Here is a 24,729-nt window from a genome sequence, read left to right on the forward strand (position 1 = left end):
CTATGGTCAAACAGGGGCGAAAAGCTCTTGGCAGAGCCCAGCTATTGTGGAGAATTAGGAACACACAGCAGTGAAATGTCCCCCACTCCTCGTTCCCTTGAGACCCCACTTGGGAATGATGATCCTCACCCTGCTCCAACCTTGTCTACCCCTACCTGTGCAGGTGATGACGACATCCACCTGACGGATTACTTCGCTCAGCTTCACCACCCGAAATCCATCCATGCTGGCAAAAAAAGGGGAATAGGGCCCATGATGAGGAAGAGAAGCTTGCTCCTTCTCTGTCCCAGGCCATGAGGGAACTCAGCAGATCCAAACTGCTCTGGGAGCAGCCCAAGCTCTCCTCTACCCCTCCAGGGACACCAGTGTCATGAGGAAGGGCTGTGCAACAGTCGGGATGTCCAACCCACTCTTGGAAATGTTGTATGAGCAAGGAATGTGTGGCATAGAGACTTGAGCAGCCTCCCCAAACCAGCCAGTGAACACTTCTGCCTGGTACCCCATCCCTGAAAGCTGCCTGAGCCCTTCCCCATCACACCCCAACAAGGTGCAGGTTCTCCAAACCGAGCCACAGATCCCCCTGGCTTCACTCCAGCCTCTGGCAGGGTTTGGAAGAGCAGGCAGAGAGACATTTCCACACAGATGGGAACACCTTACCAGGCCTGGAGAGCGCAGATGGGGTCGATCTCCGTGACGTACACGATGGCTCCCAGGGCTTTCAGGGCAGCACAGCATCCCTTCCCGACCTGCCCAGGCAAAAGGGTCACAGTGAGGCAGGACAGACACACCAGGGCTGCAGTCCCTGTCATAAACAGCCCAAGCCCATCCCAGGCTGGAAGATCCTCATCCCAGCCACCTGCCCAATGCCAGGGGCAGCTCAGGATGTAGCTGGTGAGTGCCACAACTGCCACAAACCCAGCTCCTCCTCCAAGGCCACCAGCTTCCCACTGCCAGAGGGCAGGATTAGACAGGATATTGGGAAGGGATCCTCCCCTGTGGGAGTGGGGAGGCCCTGGCACAGGTTGTCCAGAGAAGCTGTGGTTGCCCCATCTGGAAATGTCCACGGCAGGAGCTTTCCCAACTCAGTGCTCTCACGGTTTGTGCAGCCCCAGAACTGCAGGACCCTTTCTCCAAGTAGGAATTAAAGACAGCCTAGAGGAGCACACACTGCCCCCTTGCCTTCAAGCTGCAGGATTTCAGAGCCATCCTGCACTCCTCAGGGGGCAGATCCTCCATCCCATGCTGCCCACACCAGCAGAGGGAGCACAGGGTTCCTGCAACAGCATCTCAGACTTCCTTCCTTCTCCTCACTGGAAAATTAAGATAAAGCCCAGCTCTCCACATCACCAACCCACACCACAACCAGGCACCTGGCTCTGCTGCATCGACTCTGCTCAGGCCCATTTTGTGACCAGCAAGGACCAAAAACATTTCCAGAGAGACCCTCACTTGTCACCCAGCTCCAACCTCGGGTCTGTTGAACACACCCAGGCAGAGCCAACTGGGACTCCAACCCACATCCAAAGGGGAAACCATTCAGGGTGAACAGGCTGGGAGAACTAAGGGTTCAGCCTGGAGGAGAGCAGGCTACAGCAAAACCTTAGAGCCCCTTCCAGTGCCTGAAGAGGCTTCTGGAGAACTGGAGAGGGACTTTAGACAAGGGATGGAGTGACAGGACAAGGCTCAGTGGCTTCCCACTGCCAGAGGGCAGGGTTAGATGGGAGAGTGGAAAGGAATTCTTCCCCGTGAGGGTGGCGAGGCACTGGAATGGACTTCTCATAAAAGCTGTGATCAGCTCAATTCCTGAAGTGTTCAGGATTAGATGGGGCTTGGAGCAATCTGGTCTAGTGGAAGGTGTCCCTGTCCATGGCAGGGGGTAGAACTGGATGAGCTTGAAGTTCTCTTCCAACCCAAATATGGGTTGGAAGTCTGGGATTCTCTGACACTCTCTTTTTGTGAAGAAGTCCAGTAAAGCTTGGGACAGACCCAGGAGACAGCAACTCCCAGCACAACTCCTGCCTGGAGAGACAGGCAGCAGCCCAGAGCGCTCAGTGACAGCCAGCAGAGTCTCTTGGTCGAGCAAAGCTGGGCTCCACTGGTGCCTAAATGAATTAGGGAGCGAATTCCTGCTGGGAAGAGCCTTTGCAGCACTGTCCCTGCACAGTGCTGGAAGATAAACACCCACACAGACGTGCACAGATGGAGGGAAGGTGGCAGCTCCCAGCTCCAGCTCTTGCAGAGTAGAATCAGTTACAAGTTCACGATACAATTTCCCTCTGCCAGAGTATTATTCCCAGGGAAAAGCCGCCTGCCCTGCTCAGTGACAGCCAGGCTGATGCTGAACCTGTGCCAGGGATGGCAGATGGGAGTACCCATGGGTAGTTATAATTCAGGCCAGTGTTCCCAGTAACTGTCAGCTGTGCAGCCCAGTTCATCTGCAGCAAACTGGGAAATCTGATCCTCGATCTCCATCCTCCCAGCAGATTCCAGCAAGAGTTCCCTGGTTATTTCTCACCAGGTTGGATCTACTCCTTATAGCAAGGGTGAGTGACCTTTGCCCAGGGAATTGCAGGATGCTGAGCCTGGGGGAGGCCAGCACAGCTCACAAAACTCACCTCCCCATAACCACAAACCACCACTTGCTTCCCTCCAAACATCACATCCGTGGTCCTCTTCAGGCTGGGGGACAGAGAGAGACCTGTGTTGGGATCAGTCAAGCCCAAAACCAGGTCAAACAGCAGAGCCTGATCTCTGCTTAACAGCAGCCAGAGCCAAACCCAGCTGTGTGCAAGTGCCAGTGGGGAAAAGAGCTGGACTCACCCATCCAGGATGGATTCCCGGCAGCAGTACAGGTTATCAAACTTCTGCTTGGTGACAGAGTCATTCACATTCATGGCTGGGACACAAAGCTTCCCAGCCTTGGAGAGCTGGTACAGCCTGGGAGAGGGCACAGGCAGGTCAGAGCAGACAGCAGCAACTCCCTGAGATCTCTGGATCTGCCTTCCCAAAACTCCCACCTGTGCACGCCGGTCACGCTCTCCTCCACAATCCCTCGGATCTTCTTGAATACACTGGGATATTTCTTATAAACCCAATGGGTCAGGTCCCCACCATCATCCAGGATCTAGAGAACAGGCAAGGAAGAACAGGGAGCAGTCAGGCCTCCCACTGGGAAATGCACTGGCAGAGGACAGGATGGGGAAAATGATTTGGAGAAGCATCTTCAGGCACTGCTGGAGGGGCTGTTCAGGCAGAGGCCTGGGGGCCAGGACTCCTGGGTTCCCCTAGGGGACTGCAACTCGGGGTCTCCTCCAAAACACTGAGATTCCTGACCCCTGTGTGGAGCTGCTGGATCCTAACAGGATTCCCTGCCTCTGCTATTGCTCTGCAGCCTGGCAAGCTGGCCACAGGCAGCACTAACTAACCAGGCTGAGCTCAGGACACCACAACACTCAAGCCCTGAAAGCAAACGGGTGAGGAGAGGCTGTGGGAGGTGTCACAGCCCATGGACACATCACTGGTGACCACAGACCATGCACCAGGAGGTGTCACAGCCCATGGACACATCACTGGTGACCACAGACCGTGCACCAGGAGGTGTCACAGCCCATGGACACATCACTGCTGACCACAGACCATGCACCAAGGGGGCACATCAGCTTTGACAATGGAAAGGTGCCCACTCTGATCCCAGCTTTGGGAGGGAGAGGACAGATGGAATCTGTGCTGAGAGAGGAGTGGCTGGGGCAGCTCCTGCACAGGAAAACAGGTCCCATTTCTTGGCTCATGGCAATTCCACCAGAAGCTGCTCCCTTGCCATTGGGATGTGCCAGCTCAGGACATCACCCATCACCTCTGCAGCTCCTGACATTCCCATGGCTGTTCCCAGCTCATCTCCAGCTGCTGTTCTCCAAGAACCCCTCTTTGATGGGGTCAGAGGCCCTTTCCAGGCCAGCAGGCTCCCAGGAACAGCCCCAGCATGGAAGGGAGGAAGAGGAAGGGCTGGAGAAGGCTCCTTACCATGTTGGCCTGCCAGCCATCTACATTAACACAGCGGTCAATGCACCACCAGAAATCATCCTCTGACTCCCCTTTCCAGGCAAACACAGCAACACCTGAAAGAACCGGAGCATCCTTGGAGTTTGCTGGGCTTGGCAGAGCTCCCTCCTGCTTGGCCAACTCCAGAAACACACGGACACAAGAGCCAAGGGGCCATGCACAGATCACATCACAGCCCACACCAGGATCACACCTGTCCATCCCTCCCTAGAAGATATTCCCCAAAAATATTAATTCCCTAAAACAGAAATAGAAAATATAAAAAAAATACAAATAAATAATAAGAAAAAAATACTATTAATAATAAACACTACAAAAATAAATAAAATTAAATTAAAATATGGTTAAATATAAAATTTAAATAGATTTTATTATTTTATACTTTTGTATCTATTAATATTTTGTTTATTAATTCATATTTTATATATACTGTTTATATTCTATATGATATGTATCTATAAGCATTTTATAAATATTCATATGTGTATTCATATGTTTATTCACATGTTTATTCATGTTTGTTCATATATTTCTATTGTATATATACGTGTATTCGTATGTTTATATTGTATATTTTAATGTCAATGTATATATATTTATACACACCTAGTAAAAACATTTTGAAATATAAATTACAATTTTATAATTTTATAATATAAACATTTTCTATTCTTATGCATTATATTAAATATTAAAAACATATATAAACAAAAAACAAAACATAAATACATTTAAAACTCAATAGGTACAAATGGAATATGGAGTTCCCTAGGAGATTTCCCCTGGGATCAGGCCAGGGAGGCAGAGGGGCTGAGAGGGCTCTGGCACTCACCAGCCTCTGCCAAGGCTGCAGCCACTTCGTTCTGGGTGGAGTAGATGTTGCAGGCAGACCAGCGGCACTGCGCTCCCAGGGCACACAGAGTCTCGATCAGCACCTGGGGACAGCAGCACACCCAGGGGTCAGGGATAGCCCAGGGGTCAGGGATAGCCCAGGGATAACCTGGGATAGCCCAGGGATAACCCAGGGATAACCTGAGATAACCCAGGGGTCAGGGATAACCTGGGATAACCCAGGGATAACCTGGGATAACCTGGGATAGCTCAGGGGTCAGGGATAGCCCAGGGGTCAGGGATAGCCCAGGGATAACCTGGGATAGCCCAGGGATAGCCCAGGGATAACCTGGGATAACCCAGGGGTCAGGGATAGCCCAGGGATAACCTGGGATAGCCCAGGGATAGCCCAGGGATAACCTGGGATAGCCCAGGGGTCAGGGATAGCCCAGGGATAACCTGGGATAACCCAGGGGTCAAGGATAACCTGGGATAACCCAGGGGTCAAGGATAACCTGGGATAACCCAGGGGTCAGGGATAGCCCAGGGATAGCCCAGGGATAACCTGGGATAGCCCAGGGGTCAGGGATAACCCAGGGGTCAGGGATAGCCCAGGGATAACCTGGGATAACCCAGGGGTCAGGGATAACCCAGGGATAACCAGGGATAACCCAGGGGTCAGGGATAACCCAGGGATAACCCAGGGGTCAGGGATAACCCAGGGATAACCCAGGGGTCAGGGATAGCCCAGGGGTCAGGGATAACCCAGGGATAACCCAGGGGTCAGGGATAGCCCAGGGGTCAGGGATAACCCAGGGATAACCCAGGGGTCAGGGATAGCCCAGGGGTCAGGGATAACCCAGGGATAACCCAGGGGTCAGGGATAGCCCAGGGGTCAGGGATAACCCAGGGGTCAGGGATAGCCCAGAAATAACCTGGGATAGCCAGGGATAACCCAGGGTTCAGGGATAGCCCAGGGGTCAGGGATAACCCAGGGATAACCTGGGATAACCCAGGGATAACCCAGGGGTCAGGGATAGCCCAGGGGTCAGGGATAGCCCAGGGGTCAGGGATAACCCAGGGATAACCTGGGATAACCCAGGGATAACCCAGGGGTCAGGGATAGCCCAGGGGTCAGGGATAACCCAGGGATAACCTGGGATAACCCAGGGGTCAGGGACAGCCCAGGGGTCAGGGATAACCCAGGGATAACCTGGGATAACCCAGGGGTCAGGGACAGCCCAGGGGTCAGGAATGCCCCTGGCACAAGGGCAGGCCTCAGGCAGCAGTGATGGGCACAGGAACCGAACACTGCCCTGGGGAAATGTCACCAGCACAACCTTTCCAAAACACATCCAGACTCTATTGAACATGCCTTCTCCCACTCCAAAGAGTTAAAGAACTTTCCTCCACAGGGAAAAGCTGAGGTCCCACCCCAGGACCCCCAAATAAGCAGCCACTCACCGCAGTCTGTGCTGTGATGTGGGTACAGCCCACGATTTTAGCTCCAGCCAAAGGCTTCTCCCCCTGGGCTCGTTTCCTGAGCGAAATCAGAGCAGACATGTCTGCAAAAGGAAGAGAGGTTTTAATGCTGGTTCAGTCTGCAGGGTCTCCTCTCTGCCACAGCTCCCATCCTATCAGGGCCTCCCAGGACACCTCCAGCCCCAAAATTTCTGCTGTAGCTGTTACACAGGGAGGGAGAAAACTCCTCATCCCTGGCCTGGCAGGTCTGTGCAAAACAGGACCAAAACACCAGTGTCATTTGTCACTTGACCAAGGGACAAGGAGAGAGGCAAGGAGGGCTCTGGGACTGGCACTGCCTGGGGAAGGCACCTAAGGACAGTCACCAGCCCTGTGGCAGCAGGTGAAGCACCTGAATTTGAAAACACAGCTGACACATCTCAGAGGAGCTGCTCTAAATGTGCCTGGATTATCTTCCCCTTCTGAAAGGAAAGGAGAGTTACCCCATCACCCCACTGGAAATGGTAATTCAGCTTCCTACCACCTCCAGAGGAAGGGGTTGGGATTTTCAGCTTTCATGTCTCTGAAGATGTTATAAAATCCTTGTCCCTCCAAAGCCAACAAAACATTAAACCCTGCAAGAGCTCTGCTCCTGCTAGAAAAGGGATAAGACACAGCATCAACGTTTGCTGGCACATCTCACTCTTCCCTAACTGATCTGGGGAGGGGAAACAGGATATCCAAGGCTGCAGCAGGAATGGGAATTGCCACTCCTCAGCTCCAGGTCTCCAGAACCTGCCCCAAGCCCCAGACTGCACTTTGTACCTTGCTCGGCGATCTCAATCTCCCGGCGCCCAAACTCTGCCTGTTTGATGTTCTTCACACAGAAATTGCTGCTGCCCTTGGAGTTGGTTTGTTGTTTCTCTCGGGGGGACACCTCGTCATCAGAGCTGTCTGTGTATGAGGCAGCTAAACCAAAAGAGGAATGAGTGTTATGCCAGGCCTTATGCATCCAAGAACCTCCTACCCTTCATGTTTCTGCTGTTTCCCTTCCCAGCTTTCCCTCATGGCTCAAACTACCAGTGTCCTAAAGGAAGCCAACGCCCTGAAGGAATTTTGCACTCTTTTTTCTCTAAAACAACCCAGAGGTAACGATTATCAAATGGCAATCAATGCCTGAGCTTTGGGAATGCCTGGAATCATTCCCTCAGCATCCAAGTACAAACAGAAGCACAAATCCTGCCACAGGGTGTGAGCAGCACATTCACTGCAGCACCCACTCTGGGTTTGTGAGAGGAACACGTGAGGACAAGGAGCTGGCACCTACCAGAGCTGTAGCTGTCGGTGGAAGACTGGGAGATGGAGCGGGACAGGGACCGACGGCCCGTCTTGGTCGGGAATTTGGTGAACTCCTGCATGTCATCTGCAAATTGGATTTGCTGGGGGCAAAGGAAAGAAGTGCTAAATCAGGAGGTGATCCTTAGGGCATGACACCTCCCCAAGCTACAGGGACCCACGGATTCCTTCAGTCCACAAAAAATAACATCACCAAATAAATACAAGGCTACAGATGCCAAAAAGTGAAGTCCCTTCCTCTGCCTGAACAACTGCCACCAGGTTTTTGTCACCCTGCAGATTTGACACAACACCTGAAGATACAAAGAGCACCCTGAAACATCCCCTTTAACCCATTTCCAGCTCCCTAGGGCTCCTTCAGGAATTACACTCCTTGTACAACCCACATCCCATGTGGAGGCAGAGCCCCTGCCCCAACCGCTCCCCGAAGATTTCTGCCCCAAAATGCAGCAACAAGAAAGCTGGGGTGGTCCCAAGAGATCCCTACCAGGCTCTTCCCCAGGAGCAGAGCATCCCACAGGTTAAAAACACTGCACATCCTTCCAAAACTGACACTAAAAGCACAGGAAAAAACCTCAGCAAGAGAGAACATTTCAACAAAAAGAAGTTGACATTGCATTGGCTTTCAGCCTCCTCTGCAGGACAAGATGTTTCCATTGGAAGAGAACCCCCAAAACAGCCACCTCTCCCAGCCAGAGGCAACTCAAGGCTCCAGCACCTTCCACCAGATCATCAAATTTAACTGGTGGGCCAAAAAAAGAGGAAAAATAACCCAAAACTACTCAGCTGCTGTGCTCACCCCGAGTGAGCAGCCAGCAAAGAGCCTTATTGCTGCTCCTGCCAGGGAAACAGAGATGAAAAGGAATTAGGGAAAGCACCAGCAAAGCCAGCCTGCAGCCCCCTCCCTGCTGCCACACAGGAGACCCTGACAAAGAACCCCAGCACGGCCCCTTGGCTCAGATCGCGTCGCTGCAGGATTTGATTCTGCTGTTGAACAGGGATGAGACGTCATGGCAGGGAGTGGGACTAACAAAGCATCCCTGAGACCCTGGAGACCTCGAGAGGAGTCCTGGAGAAATCAAGATGATGGAAAGAGACAGCCCAGAGCGGCCTCAAGGAGGGGTTTTCTGTGCCACAGCCATCCCAAAAGCTCCCTGAAATCTTTGATGCAGGAAACAGCCTTCAGAAGGGAGAAGAATGAAATTATTTAGTTGAAATGATCCATTTCAGAAAGAAGGAATCTGCACTGGCTGGAGCTGGGGTGGCTGCAGCACCAGTACAGCTTTTTTGGCTGGAAAAAGTAGCCACAATTCTACAGGATCCCAGCAGATGGGCCAAAACCAGCATGGTATTTCACTCAGGAAGGGACAAGGGGGCATGAAACCTAGGGCTCACTCCAAGGGAGGGCAGGAGGGATGAGGTGGGACTCCAGCATCTCTTCCAGGAACTGACTGGCACAGATCAGATCCATCACCACACCCAGCCAAGCATCCCAGGCATTCCTGTGGGTGCTGCTGCTGCAAGGTTTCCAGCCAGCTCCTCACTGGACACATCACAGCCCAATATCTGCTTCCCTGACCAGACTTCCAGCCAGATTCTGATGCAAACTACTTTAGCTTGTATTAGTGGAAGGAATGGGAATGATAAATGGAGATAAAAGGTTCGGTTTTGCAATTGTTTGAGGTCATTTGGTGCAGAGGGAGGATTCAGAGGGCACCACAACCTCCATGCCCACAGGAGAGCAGAGGGAGGATGTGGAGGGCAGGATCTGGAGGGCATCACAACCCTATCCCCACAGGAGAGCAGAGGGAGGATGTGGAGGAGACCACAACCCTCATCCCCGTGGGAAATCAGAGGGAGGACCTGGAGGGCACTGAAACCTCCATCCCCATGGGAGAGCAGAGGGATGATCTGGAGGCCACCACAGCCCCCATCCCCACAGGAAAGCTGATTCCAGGGGTAAGAGGGGCAGAAGCACTTCCAGGCAGGTACCAACAGTGTGCTCAGAGCGTGTGGCAGGAGCTGGCAGGTTTCCCAACAAGGAATGATCTTGTTGGAATTTGTTCAAAGTCTGTTGCTTGGATCAATCCTCCCCACACAGCCTGGGATAGGATTGTGCTACTTCCATGCCGGTGTATTGGTCATGGGCACTTCCAAGGAGGAAGAAGTATCAGCAATTTCAGGACACAAGATTTCCATGCCTTCACATCAAGCTCTTCCTCTGGCAGCTCATCAAACCAGAGGGTATAAAAAAACACTCCCCATAAAACAGCTGCTGGCATTAAAACAGCTTAAAGTGTTAGCTGAGGAATTTTCTGTATCTCAGGGAAAGGTTTCCAGGGAAGAGGTGACCCAGGAGGGAAAAAACATAAGGCACAGTGCTCCAGCCCAGGGTGCAGGTCTGTCCTGGCTTGCAGCATCCAGGATGCGTGAGCCCTGGGACAGGGCAGTTCCCTTCAGGGAAACGTGCTGCCTGCATGGTCTCATGGAGCAAAGCTCCTTTGGGATGCAGTGGAAAAGAGAGGATGGGATGGAGGGATGCTGCACTCCCCAGCCCCACAACACCCCACACCACAATCCACCTTCAGGGCTCCAGCTGTGAGTGCTGAGCCAGCTCTGAGGCACAACCCCACTCTGCAAGAGAAACAGCAGGTTTAGAAATGTGGGAATGAGGGGATTGAATCCAAGGGGAGAGAAAAAGCAAGTGCTAAACAAACCAAGTGCTGAATTACCCCCAGTAATCCCTGCCGTGGCTTTACCAGGGCTCAGCCGAACTCCCCAGCTTAGCAAAATCTGCCCTGGCTAAAATTATCATCAAACACCATGAACAGCACCCAAATCCAACAAACAATGCGAACACCCAACCCCCGTGAGCCCGGGAAATTACCGCTGTGTCCGGCGGTGCGGCGGGAGCCCAGGGAGCTCGGACAAGGAGCAGAGGTGCGTGAGCAGTGCCCTCCACGTGCCGGGCGCTCGAGCTGCATTAAGGAGACAGAAAATCTCCTAATCCCTCTGCCTGTCATGGGAATTGGAATGAATGGCATTCCCAGCCAGGGGCTGTGGGTCAGCGCTCTGCGGGATTGGGGCTTTCCAGCTCCCACCGTCACCGATCGCGTCCCAAACTTCATCCTGCTGGAAACGGCTTTTCCAACCGGGTGGAGCACAATGGTTTAAGAGCAAGGAAAATATTTCTTCGTCCCAGAAATTCGTGGTCAAGGAGGGAAAACAAGACAGCACCCAGTTCCCTGCACAGGAATGAAGCCAGGGGTTTTCAGCACCATTACCCTGGAAAGGGAGGAGATGGGGCTGGAGGCCTAAGGGGCCGAAAGAGCAGCTCCTCACTTGGAACAGCAGGGATTTTGGGATATGTTCTGCAGGGAAACAGCAGGATCCACCAGCCCCTGCCAAGTCCTTCCAGAGCATTGCTGGGCACTGCCTGCTCCCAGCCAAGCCAGGAGGACATTTTCTCCCTCTGGGAAATCCACTGCCACTGTGCCCATTGCCAGGCAGATCTGACATTTCCCAACAACAGCCGCTCATGTTCAGCTCAAACCACCCTGTCCAGAGCTGGAGCTGAGGCAGCACTGCCCACCCGCTTTGGCCACACTGCCCAGAGCATCCCAAAGCACCAGGAAGCTGGAAGGCCAGCCTGAACGAGATGTTCTCTAGGTTATAAGGATAAATCCAGTGAGAACACTGGTGGGGCAGTGCCAAACCCAGCAGCTCAAGCGTCCCCAGCACACACAACCTCATTTGTTTAATTATTACGACACAGGCAGGGTAAGCAGACTGCAGGTCTGGATTGGTACCATCTCACCAAACTGGCAGCTCATGACTGCAGGCTGTGCCATCCTCCATGGCTGATCCCAAGTACCTTCCCAGTGGGCAGCCAGGAGAGCAGTTTTTGGAGCTGCCAGAGTAAGAAAATTCCAGTCCCTGACCCCAGGGAGAGGGGAGTTGTAGACACAGCTGGATTTACCCCAGGCACAGATGAACCCAGCACGTCCCTCTCGCACAGGACAATCCCACTTTTCATTTTAACACTTCTTCCATTCCCAGAACAGCTCCAGAGAGGTCGCTTAAGCTCCTTTGCTGTGCTACACATCCCTGATTGCATCCCATGCAGCCCTGGGGGAGAGTGGGAGCAGGTTGTGGAAGGAACAGAGATTTTGGAAAGCATCCACCAACTCACAGCTGACATGGCTCATCAATGCACAGGCTCCATGGGGGAAAGGACATGTGCTGGGAAGCAGCTCCAGGCTCTATTCCTAGCACCCCTTGCTTCAGCAATCCCTTTTTTTATTATTATTATTTATTATTAGGGACAACATGAGCATCAGCACATACACAGCCACAGGAAAAGTGTCCTCCCAGCCACTTTTGTCCTGGATAAGTGGAGGGGGGACAGGAACAGGCTCCACACATCACCCAAGATAAGCAGGAAGCAATGAACCATGTAAAACCCTCCAGACTTCCGAGTCTGACATCTGGGGATGTGAGGACACAGCACAGTTGCCCAGGGAGGAACAGCAAAATTGGAGGAAAGCACATTCCTACAGCCACACCTCTGCTGCAGAAGGGTCTCTGCAACCCACTTGTGTCCTCCCAGGAAAAAGCCTAGAAGGATCCAGAGTCTTGGGACCTTTCCTTTGGCTGCAGAAAACCAGCAGCAGAGATCAGGACTACTCAGTGCAGCCAGTTCCCTTTATTTAATATGTTCTCCCAAACAAAAACTCCCTGGCAGAGGCTGGGAGGGCACTGCTGGATGCCCATGCTGCCAAAGCAGTCCTGACATGGAGGGCAAACTCCTTTTAAGTTCATAGTTTCTTTGTCATTCCTGGGAATGACAATTTCCCATTTCCTGGGAAATTTAGCCAGACAATAAATGTTTTACAGCTCCAATGAGCATCTTCCTCCTCAACAGCCCTGCTCTCACATGGAACAGGAGCAGCAGCTCGGAGCAGGGCTGGGTTTTGCCCACCTGGAGATGGGCAAAAGGTTTCAGTCTCCAAGGATTCTTTATTTGCAGGACAGAGAGCTGCAGGTTTTTCCTGAGGAGGAGCTGGGTCAGGCATTGCTAAAGGACAAGTTGTTTTAATCCACTGATTTGCAGGAGCAACTCATCACAGCACCCAGGGAGGGAAGAGGCACCCCAGGGACTGAGGCCCTTCAGCCTCATCAGCTGAGGGGAAAAAGTCTGGTTACCAGTGTTCTCCTTCATTCCAGGTTAAAAAGAAGAGAGGAGCAGCTTTGCTTGAGCCACTTCCTCAGGGAAGGGACAGAAAGCATCTTCCATGCTGTTCTCACAGGCACCCAGATCCCAGAGGGGACCCTGAGCTTCCTGACCAGGAGAAAAGAGCCATAGCCACATTTGCTTCCCTGAGGCCATCCCAAATCCACCAGCTGCAGGTTCCCAATGCTCCCAGTGTGTGTCCCTGTGCTGGCCCCTGGAGCTGGCCCCATTCCCACTGTGACCATGCCAGGGTGCTGGGTTTGTTTAGAGGACTTGGCTGCCCTGTCCTCAGGCCCCCTCTGCTCCGCTTCCAGGCTGGAAGAGCCAGCCCCTGTTCCCACAGGACAGTGTCTAACATGAGGCTGGAAACAGGGGACACACAGGGGGACACAGCTCATGCTCCATGATCCAACAGGACACGGATTTTTGGGTTGGGAATCAGCAAGGCAGACAGGGATGGTTTTAGGATTCTTTCCCTGTGAGGTTATCCAGCCTGGAAAGGTATTTCTGGATCGCAGCATTCCTTAAGGATGGAAGGCAAGGAAAAATTAGGTACTTGGAAAAGAAGGATGGGGGATCAGGACCAGCAAGACTCCCACCCTGACAACTCACCATCCCCAAACCCAAACCACTGGGGAGGGGAGGGTTTGGAGGTGGATTTGGCTCTGTGACTCAAACCATCCCATTCTCCCACCTCCAAGCTCCGGTCACGCGCACCACTGCAAACTTGGATGGCAAAGGGCTGCACAAATTCACGGGAGGCTATGGCCAAGCCCATGGAAGAACCACCAGCTTCCCAGCTCAAATCATCCCAGGAGCAAATGGATCCCCAGCCAGAGCCCATGGCCAGGTGAAGGTGGGGGATTTGCCCCAGCAGTGCCCACTGCTTCATTCCACAGGGATGCTGGAAGAGCAGGAGAGCTGCTCAGAAAACATCTCCTGGTCCTCCACAGCCTGAGCACCAAGGGCTCTGTGAGAGCTGGACGTGGAACAACAACCCTCAGGAAAAAGGACCTGCTGCTGCTCCAGGTGTGGCCTTTGCAAGGGGAGAACTTTCTCCTGGTTTTTTAGAAGAACCCCCAAGTGCTCCATTCAGACATCACAGCTGGAAGAGCTTCCAGCTCTGTGGATGGAAGCACAGCCACGTGGAATTTGGTGCTCCTGGATCGGTACCTCTCGCTCCCAGAGGGTTCACAGGGCAGGCTGCTCTCCTTAGAGGCACAGACCTGCCTGACACTCTCCCTGCCAACTCCCTGAGCAGGAATCCCAGCTAAATCTCTGCCTGGAAACCTTTACACTGCTCCCAGTGAAGAAATAAAAGGGCACAGAGGTTCTGGCAAAGCAAACCAGCCAAGCCAACCTCCATCCTCCATGCCAGGGAAAGGCTGGTTGGGTAAAGCACTGAGGAAAAAAAATCCAAACAAACCAAGTTTCTGTGAGTCCAAGAGGAGAATTAAGGACTTCCACATGAATCCCAAAACTCAGCAGAGGAAAAAAAAAAAAGCCACCAGGAAAGAAAGAGACCCAAAGGTTAATAGGCTGGAAATCACCACAAGATTCCAGTCATGATGAGAATCACTGTAAATGTGTTAAAGGAAAAATAAACAGGAGGGATTCAATAAAAGAAATGTGATTTTGAGTGTTAAATAGTAACTGGGGATAAATCCTGTCTCATAAACACCTGGAGGTCAAAGGTGTGCTCCAGCAGGACCAGAGGGAAAATTCCCCACCAGCAGATAAGGAGGCATCTAATCCTTGGACTTGCAGGAATTGAGGTAAAGGCTTGGGCCCGGCTTTGATGGAGTGGGATTATTTCCTGAAACACAGAGGGATATCTCCTGAAACACAGAGGGATATCTCCTGAAACACAGAGGGATATCTCCTGAAACACAGAGGGATATCTCCAGCCTGGCAGGAACAGCTAAAGTCCAATGTCTGGGATCCGTAAGGGCAGTGAACTCCAGTCATGTCTCACAGGTTAACTCCATAATCCCCATGAATGGGCAAACAGCCACTGGTCTAAAGCCATCCCGGATTTCTCACCTCTGGATTCATCCCCAGTGCCCTCCCAGCCTATGGCACAGCACGTGTTTGGGCAGTAGGAAATTAGTATTAATTTGGGTTACCACACTGGAAGAACTGCACAGGCAAGACAAGGTCATGTCCTTGCAAGGATAAGGGGGAATGGCTTCCCACTGCCAGAGGGCAGGGATGGACGGGATATTGGGCAGGAATTGTTCCCTGTGAGGGTGGGCAGGCCCTGGCACAGGTGCCCAGAGCATCTGAGGCTGCCCCTGGATCCCTGGCAGTGCCCAAGGCCAGGTTCACAGGGTTTGGGAGCCATGGCAGAAGGAGGAACTGGGTGAGCTTTAAGGACCCTTCCAACCCAAACCATTCCTCTATTCCAAGAGTGTGGGGTTAAATCACTTCCAGCAGCTTATGGGGCAATCTGAGGACTGCTGGTCTCCAACAGGCCAGCTGGCAGAGCTTGAAGCCCATGGAAATGTGTTTGTGTGTCAGAGCTGAGAGGGAATCAGCTTTAATTAGCATCAATTTTTAAACTAATTAGAAAATGCCTCTCCAAGCACAGTTGTATGAGACCAAGGGAACACTTGGAAGCACTGTTAAACAGCTCGTTCAGGAACACCTCATGGTCTGAAGGGAGGGTTTGACACAAAAAAAAAGAAAACAAAAGAACAAATAGAGAAGCCCAAACTTTTGCTCCCTAATCCTGAAGCAGCCCCTGTGTTTTGGGGGAGGAATTGCTTCCCTTGGCACTCTGGGTGCCCCACCTGCCTCCCCTTCTCCCCCCAAACTGCCTTGGAGAATCTCAGCATCCCAAGACTTCTACTGATCTTTCAAAAAATCAGAACAGCAAAACCCACTCAGGAGAGGCTCCAGCTACTCTAAGGTCCCCTTAGCTGATCCTCCACCCCTGTGCCACGGCTTTAAGGGAAAACACGCTGCAGGATCAGCATGGAAACAGGAGCAGCCTGCTCTGGAAAACTGGAATTCCATCCTCCCCCTGCCCTGACTCCCAAAGCCTCTCACAGTGGTATTTCCACTAGAGCTGCCTCATTTACCAATGGACTATTTTCAGCCCTGGAAATTACTTGGATTTTGATGCATCTGGTGAGAGGCAAAGCAGGAGAAACTTCAGGCTTCTGCATGGGCTTTTCCCTGCTCAGGAGTTTGAGGAATTACCACCAGGATGGACAAACATCACCCTCCTGGATAATGATATATCCAGGATGTCAGAGCAAAGCCAACCTTTCCCTGCAAACAGGGCTGATTCCATGAAGCCCCTTTCTTTTAAAGGAGGCAGGAGGGAATGAAAGTGATTTCCTTGTGGAGGTGGCAAGCTCACAGAATATTTGGAGAAGGGGTTGGTTAATGTAGGAGACACTGTGCCGCCTGCAAGATGCTGACAGCTCCAAGGTCAACAGGGATCAGCCAGATGTTCTCGCTCCAAAACATGCCCAGGTTGGATGCAAAACTCTCCCCACAGTGCAGGAATGTGTGAAATCTGGGGCTCCCTGTTGGGAGGTGAAAGGAGGAGAGGCAGAAAACAGCAGACACAGGCTGAACCTCACCCTCATCTGGAAGGAGGACACCAAAACATGAATTTCAGGAAGCCAAAGCCCCAAGGAGTCTCCTTTTCCAGGCTGTGCACTTCTTCTCACTGCAAAAGGCCAGAAGGAGTGATCCCCTCCACCCACACCACACAGATAAAGCAGGCTCCAGCAGCTCCCACCCAAATCCTGGCTCCTGGAGGCAGGCAGCTCCTCAGGCAGGCAGGAACGGGTGCTGCCAGCCAGCTCCAGGTCTGTGGGGGCAGCCAAGGGGAAGCTGCACCCAACTCCGAGGGCTGCGGGAGCCTCACCCGAATTACAATGGAGCCTGTACAAGGAGCTGGAACATCATGTCCTCGGCCACCTCAGTCCTTTGGCTGTCACCAACCTGAAGTAAACAGATTCTGCAGCAGCAATAAGCTCGTTACCAAGGCCACCGTATTGATCCCAAAGTGTAATTAAAATTCACAGTTCAAGCAGCCCAACTCAACAGGGCAATGGGGGCAGCTCCGAAAGGCAGGACTGGCTTCAGCTTCCGCCTCCCGCTTTCTCAGAGGCTCAGAACCCATGGGGGGAGATCAACTGCCAAAAAAACAGCCCAAATTCTTCCCTGTGAGACTGGGGAGGCCCTGGCACAGAGGGCCAGAGAAGTTGTGGCTGCCCCTGGATCCCTGGAAGTGTCCAAGGACAGTTTTCAGGTCTGAGAGGGCTTAGAGCAAGCTGGGATGGTGGAAGGTGTCCCTGCCCATGGCAGGGGTGGAACTGGGTGATCTTTAAGGTCCCTTCCAACCAAACCATTTCCAAACTACGGCACCTTCCTCTTTGGACTTTGGGGCATCAACCAAGAGCACGCATTCCCAAGGGTTAACCATGCCAGGGAAGCCTGCAAGGATGATGTGGGCAGAGAAGGATGGTGCAGAGCAGACTCCAGCACTGCTCAGGGTGCCCAAGTCCCTGGAATTATCCAGTTCCATGGGAAGGGGCCCCACACAACCTGCTGAGGTGACACCATGATGCTCCTCCTTGGTGGGACTCCCTGAGCCTTCCCCCAGCCCCTTACAACCCCTGGTTTCACGGAGTCTCACTCTGGGAGAAGTTCTGGCACAAAGTCTTTGGCACTCGGGGCCACCAGCAGGTCCCAGGACAGTCACCTGGAATGTCACCACCGTGTGCTGAGTGAAGGTGAGCCAGAGGCCCCAGATAAGCAGCTCTGATCAAAGGGCTCAACAGGAAACATGAGCCCTCTGCAAATGTGACTGTCACCCGCAGGAAACTCCTGGTGATAAAAACACAGCCGAGCAAATCCCTGTGCTGAAGTCCCACACATTTCCTGCTCCAAAATCTGGGATGGGGCACTCACCAACTCCTCAGAGGAGCAACACAGTCAGGATCCTCACTTGCAAAGGATTAATCCAACCTGACCTTGCAAACCTGATTTCCAGAGCAAAATACCCCAGCCCCAACATCCAGCAGGGAGCACAGGAACCCACTCCAACATTTGCACAGGCTGGAAAGCACGGAGAAAACTGTTCCCAAAGAAAGCATTGTGGTAGGCCAGTCCCCAGCAGAAGATAACCTGACATTTTGGGGAAGGTCAAAACAAAACACCGTGCTCCTGCCCCCAGCACTCCTCCCATGCTCCAGACCTGGCTGCTCACATGGGAAGGGGGGTCCCAGGATGGGTGATCTCCACCCCCACACCATCAAAAACTGACAAGAGATGCTTCTGAAGCCTGGGAAGACTGAATATCCAACTCTTCTCTCGTCCCCAAAGGGCTGACATAAGAGTGGAAATCCAACCTCCTTCAGGGATGCAGGAGGAAAAGGGGGAAGCAAAAGCCACAGGCTCTGGCACATCATTTTGAAGACTGTTTGTGCCCATCAAACCCCCAAAACCTCCTTTCTTCCCCCTCTCTGGTTCAATAATTCAATTAAGTGTCTTCTGGCCTTGCCCAGTGCTGGGGCACTGGAACAAGCCTCCCCTCTGGACATCAGAGACACCCTCCAAAACACCAAAACAATGGGAAGATCCCAAGAGCAACTTAGAAAAAAGTTAGGATTCTATCATTTAACACAGCACCAGGAGTGACCTGGCTGCCCCAAGCCCCAGTAATTCATTTCCACTGCAAACACCCCTGTGCTTTTTTTCCCCACTTATTAGGGATTTCCTGCATCCCCAGGAAGGCCAGACTCATCTCAGGACATCCACACAGAGGATGATGAGCTGTTCAACTCATCCCAGCCCAGACACCTCATTATGAGAGGGAAAAACTGCCGTGACAGAGCAAGGAACCAGAGAAATAAAGATCTGGGCAAAGGAATGAGGAGAGCCAGGTGCACAGTGCCTGCAGAACAGCAGGACAGGAGGTGGTAGCCATGGCCCCAGACAGGCTCACAAAGGCACAGAGGATTTATGAGCAGCCACTCTAAGGAATTAAATTAAAGGGACAGGAAAAAGGAATGGCTACAGGAGCTCTGTCAGGACAAACAAGGGCAGTCTCATCCCCCTGACAGCCCAAAGGGGAAGGTAGTTTATTATCACCTGGCCTGGCAGAGCTGCAGGGACCTGGGTTAAGTCACGACAGAGCAAAGTGGGGCAGGAATGGGTTTTTGGGAACGGGCTGTGCAGGGCAGGGATGCAGCTGGCTGCAGCAAGGTCAGCAGTCCGCAGGCCACTGCAGACAGCAACAGCAGGAACGATGCTCTGGAGAGGACACCCAGCCCTCCCTGGGGGCCAGCAGCTCCCCACAGGCTCCATCCCCCCCTTCCCAGCTTTTCCCTGCTCCATCTCTGCCACCCCCACAGCAGGCAGCAGCCGGCTCGCAGGCACTGCAAAGCTGCAGCGCTGTGCATTAGCATTCCCTGCCACAGCCTGCGCGGGATCCCGCCGGAGCCGCCATCCGCAGGGGCACAGCATCGCCCCAGCACACCCACACCGGCTCCACGGGCACACAACTCACCTCCCCAGAACCAAACCGGAGCCTTCAGCCCATCTCAGAGCCCAGGAATGCCGCAGGAGAAGGATCTGTCTGCAGTGTCCATCTGCCTGCCAGCAGCCAGGTGTGGAGGAGCCCAGCAGACAGCGATGCCAGCAGGACAAGGACACAGCAGGGTGAGGTGACAGACAGGGACAGCACGGGCCAAGCCCCCTGCCCTGCTGCAGGCTCGGTGCTGCTCACTCGCCGTGTCCTTCCCACTCCAGGGCACCCCCAGCTCGGCTCAGCTGGGAGTTTAAGGCTCCACCGACCGGCTGACGTGGATTGGGAAAGCGACTGCTGCCAAGGGCACCTGCAGTCTCCAGGGAGGCAGGAGAGCAGATGCCCAGACGCAGCAGTGATGGCACACAGGGATCTGGACGAGCACAACCAGCCCTTGAGCTCTGCCATCATCACCTCCACATCCGTGTTCACTAAACCTGGGTAAACCACCAGCCTCAGCATTCCCAATCTTCCCCAGCAACACCACAGCAGTGGCTGGAGAAGGTGCAAACTCAGCATCGCTCACCTCTGCCTGCAAACCACTCCTGGCCAAAGAACCACCTCACTCAGACCAAACTGGGGTCATGATGCTGACAGACAAGTCCCCACAAACTGCGGTGAAAAGGGAGCTCTGGCACAGCCAGGATATCCCAGCTTTTTGAGGGAAAACATCCCCATTCCTCCTTTCACCTCCACTGAGTCAGCTCCTACTTCAGTCTGGAGCTGATTGTATTTAATCTCTTAATCTCTCACCTCCTGCTTGTTTCACTTTTTCACCTTAAACAAGTCCCTGACAAGAGGAAACAGCAATGCCAGGGGCTGACTCCCAGCTCCAGGTGACCCCAACAAGGTGACACCAACTTCTCCACAGCACCCACAGGGCCAACGTGCTTCCAATTGCACCCAAGATGCTCCTGCAGGTCCTGGGCTGGATGCTGGTGGGCTCACACTGGCACTTTCCTCAAGCTCTAGCACAAGTTAAAGCTCCTCTGAAAAGCCATTCACAGAGAGAGACGAGAGACGGAGCCTGCGCTGAGCCTGGCCACATTCCCACCCTCCCCATCTCCAAATGTCACACACAAACTGCATCAGCAAAGTTCAAGGAGCCCAAAAACCCAGGAGGGATGTGCATCAGCAGCACAGCATGATCCTGCCCACCTCCATGCTGGTAAATCATCTCTCTCCACCATCTCTGCTGGCTGCTGACCATGCCAGGAGCTCCAGGGCAGCTGGCACAAAAGTCACGTCGACTTTCAGGGAATCACAAGAACGTTTTAATGGTTTAATTGCAATCCTGTTCTGAGGCATCAGAGCTGGGGGCACTCAACAGCTTATCTCAGGAGAGCAATTCTCCCTTCCTTGGTCTTTCATCCTCCTGCCAAGGCCTCTGCCATTCCCCAGCACTATTTGCAGGAACTAGCCAGGCAAGGAAAACAGGAGCCCGGAGCAATTTGTTCCCTGAGCTCAGCTCAGCGCGCTCCCCATCTCTGATGTTATCAGCCTCAAATGTCGTGTGTCCCTCTGGGCACCTTCAATATCCTCACCCAGCCAGGAAAAGCTGCAGCAGCCACTGAGTCCAACCAGGGCTCCTCACGCTGCACAACCAGCCATGACTGCAGCATTAAATTCTGGGTATACAACATCTCATCTCCCTGAGAGGCTGGCAAACTTGCCTCTGAGGACGCTTGATGGATTCCTTTTTACCACAGGTATTTTGGTTCCATGGGATGCTCTGGGATTAGCAGTCTGCTGTCCCCTTGGAGCAGTCAGCTGCAGCCTTGTGCTGTTCACTCTGACAGAGATGATGGTTATGAAAAGGTAAAAACAATCCCTGAGTTAGAGCTGTGCTGAGCCACTGCTGGAAGAGGCAGATCCCAGCCCCACATTCCTCTGCTCCTTCCTCCAGGCTATGTCCACAGCCCAGACAAACAGGGCCTAGTCTCCAACCCCTGCTCCCTGGGAGAGAAGACACCTCAAATCCAGCTGACCTTCTCCAAGGGTCTGATGCTCCCCAATCCCACCCAGAGCAGGCCAGAGCAGGCAGGAGAGATTCCCCCAGCAAATGAGGATGTTCCCATTCTCTGTGACTGCTCTGCCTTTGCATCCACCACTTCCAGGCGGCTGCAGCCCCGAGGGGAACACAGTGTTCAGCTGCACAGATCTGTGCAGTGCTTGGAACGTGGATCTGCCTCCCTGACAGGGCTGAAACTTCAGCACTGAGCCCGGAGCACAGTTCCTCTGGGGGAACTGTGGGGTCCTGCACTCTGCTACAGTGGCAAGAGCAGTGCTCGCCCACCCTCGGTGCCATCCAGCACCCCACAGGGTTGTGGGAGCAGCACTGGGAGACCTCAGAGCTCCTGTGAGGCCTTCAAGGATGGAGGGGCACTGAGGTGACTTGGCAGCCTCTTCCCGAGCCCAAATGTGCTCCCACCCACACCTCCAACAGCACTCCTGTCCCAAAAAACTCAACACTCGGAAATCTCCTGGCCACCCTTCTGAGTGACCCACAGCTGGATTCCAGGTTGCTGCTTCTGGCTCTTCCCATGTAACAGGTCCCCCCTGCTTTGTCCCCAGCACAAAGCCCTGTCACCTCACAGTCCCACACAAGGGCTGCACCCTGCCTGTCCCTTCCTGGGGTCACCCCGTCCCCCTGCACTCCCGTGCCACAGCCGAGGTCCCTGCTCTGTCCCCAGCCCCCCGGAACCTGCCCTCCCCCCAGCACGGGCCAGGGTTGTACCCCAGTACAGATCCCTCTGTCCCCAGTACCCGACCCTTCTCTCCCACCCCAAACTGGGCCAGCAGCCCCTGGCTCATACCTCCCACCCCCAGACCAGACCAGCCCCCCGCCTGTACCAATCTCCCTCTCCATCCACTGAATGGGGACAAGCCCCGCTTCCCAAACTGGACCAGTTCGAGCTTTCCCAGCACAAACCCCCATCTGTGGAGCTGCTCTTCCCAGAGCCGGGTCACGGTGCCCCTCTCCACCGCCGAGGGCTGCTCCCCGCCCCGAACCGAGACTGCATCCCCCACCCGAACCGAGACTGCATCCCCCACCCGAACCGGGGCTGCATCCCCCACCCGAACCGGGGCTGCATCCCCCACCCGAACCGGGGCTGCATCCCCCACCCGAACCGGGGCTGCATCCCCCACCCGAACCGGGGCCGCATCCCCCACCCGAACCGGGGCTGCATCCCCCACCCGAACCGGGTCTTCATCCCCCACCCCAACCGGGGCCGCATCCCCCACCCGAACCGGGGCTGTATCCCCCACCCGAACCGAGACTGCATCCCCCACCCCAACCGAGACTGCATCCCCCATCCCAACCGGGTCTTCATCCCCCACCCCAACCGAGACTGCATCCCCCACCCCAACCGGGACCGCATCCCCCACCCGAACCGGGGCTGCATCCCCCATCCCAACCGGGGCTGCATCCCCCACCCCAACCGAGACTGCATCCCCCACCCGAACCGGGTCTTCATCCCCCACCCGAACCGGGGCTGCATCCCCCACCCGAACCGGGACCGCATCCCCCAGCCCAACCGGGGCTGCATCCCCCATCCCAACCGGGGCTGCATCCCCCACCCGAACCGGGACCGCATCCCCCAGCCCAACCGGGGCTGCATCTCCCACCCGAAGCGGGGCTGCTCCTCCCGCCCCCAGCCCGGGGTCTCGCAGCCCCTCAAGCGGGAGCGGCTCCCCCTGAAGCTGCTCCCCCACAGCCGAGGCTTCTCCCTCCCGCCCCGCTGCTGCCCCGAACCAGGGTGTGATCCCCGCACCGAGCCGGCCCCCGCCGGCCCCGCTACCTTCTTGGGGGCCTTGGTGACGGTGGCCATGAAGGAATATTTCTCGGCGTCCTCCACCTCCTTGGCCTGCTTCTCCTCGCCGCCGGCGGGCTCCGGCACCGACATGCTGATGCGGCGGGGAACGCGGGGCGGGCCGCGGCCGCCGGCGGGACGAAACGGGACAGGGTAGGGCGGAGCGAACAGGGGGGAGCACTCCGGGCGGGTTCGGCTCGGTTCGGTTCGGTTCAGCTCGGTTCGGCTCGGTTCGGCCCGGCCGCTCCCTCCCGCTCGCTGCGGTGCCGCCGGCGCGGAGCCTGCGCCGGCTCTGGAGCCGCCGCGCCAGGGGCGGGGCCTAGTGACGTCACTGCTGCGTGACGTCACCGCGCACCCGCCGGGCAGCTGAGGCCGCGCGGCGCCGCCGGGGGGAGCGGGCGCGGGGCAGAGCGCCCCCTGGCGGACAAGGGGTGAGGGCGCTGAGGGGGCGGGAACGGGGGCGTGGCCATAGAGGGGGTGTGGCCATAGAGGGGGCGTGGCCATAGAGGGGGCGTGGCCAGGAGCCTCAGCGCCAGCCAAATCCCAATTAACCAAAATAATTACATACGTTCTAAAAAATTATATATAATTTTATATATTCATTCATATGTATATATTAAATTCATATATTAAAAATTATATATAATTTTTATATATTCATTCACATGTATATATTAAATTAATATATAAAAATTACATATAATTTTTTATATATTCATTCACATGTATATATTAAATTAATATATTCATTCACTTACATCGTAATTGATATATTAATATTACTATTAATATATTAACGTTAATGTGTTAATATTAAATTTAATTAGTTCCTAAGGCTAAATTAAATAATTATAAAGATTAACTTTGTACATTAAATAGCAACCATTAACTTTTCATTATATATAAACGTGCAAAATAAGCAAATTAGTTATATACATTAAAGTGATTATAGAACTATGAAATATATGCCATTAATTTTAAGCATATATATATAATGTGCATAAATATATATGTTAAATTCATTATGTAGGTGTAATACATAAATCACATAAAATTATAAGTAATTTTTCTAAATAAATATGAAAACTAAATAACTTGCACAAATTAAATAAATTAATGTATTAATTGGGAAATGAAAGCTGGAACTAAAGAATGAGGGTTTTCAGGGGGAAAAAAGTGTTTGCTGAGAGGAAAGAAGTAAAATAGGAGAAAAACCACTATTAATCAGGAATATAGCTTAAATAAAACACGGGTAAAAGTAAATCAGTGAAAAAATAAAACACCAAAGAAGAGGAGTAATCAGAGAGAAAATCGAATTATGAGGGATGGCAGTAGGGATGGGGTGGGGGCAGGGTGGGCAGGGGGAGAGGATGCCCTCCATACCCCACCAGGGGGTGGGTGCCCAAACCCGGGTGGGTGCCCAG

At 53.5% G+C, this 24,729-nt stretch overlaps 1 protein-coding gene across 2 annotated transcripts in view; it reads right to left on the bottom strand.

The window, feature by feature from the left end:
* AHCYL1 (adenosylhomocysteinase like 1) overlaps positions 1-23,615 on the bottom strand; it is a 30,026-nt gene extending 6,411 nt beyond the window's left edge. For both annotated transcript variants that reach the window (XM_058855795.1, XM_058855796.1), the window contains exons 1-11: positions 23,294-23,615; positions 7,679-7,790; positions 7,177-7,320; positions 6,355-6,455; positions 4,892-4,994; positions 4,021-4,115; positions 3,018-3,124; positions 2,821-2,937; positions 2,616-2,679; positions 658-746; positions 156-226 (exon numbers count right to left, since the gene is read on the bottom strand). In XM_058855795.1, coding sequence (XP_058711778.1) covers positions 156-226; positions 658-746; positions 2,616-2,679; positions 2,821-2,937; positions 3,018-3,124; positions 4,021-4,115; positions 4,892-4,994; positions 6,355-6,455; positions 7,177-7,320; positions 7,679-7,790; positions 23,294-23,398 — 1,108 coding nt within the window. In that variant the 5' untranslated portion in view covers positions 23,399-23,615. The remainder of the gene's footprint in view (positions 1-155; positions 227-657; positions 747-2,615; positions 2,680-2,820; positions 2,938-3,017; positions 3,125-4,020; positions 4,116-4,891; positions 4,995-6,354; positions 6,456-7,176; positions 7,321-7,678; positions 7,791-23,293) is intronic.
* Positions 23,616-24,729: the final 1,114 nt, after the last annotated feature.

This window comes from Poecile atricapillus, chromosome 23 (assembly GCF_030490865.1).
Source record: "Poecile atricapillus isolate bPoeAtr1 chromosome 23, bPoeAtr1.hap1, whole genome shotgun sequence".
NCBI classification, from domain to species: domain Eukaryota; kingdom Metazoa; phylum Chordata; class Aves; order Passeriformes; family Paridae; genus Poecile; species Poecile atricapillus.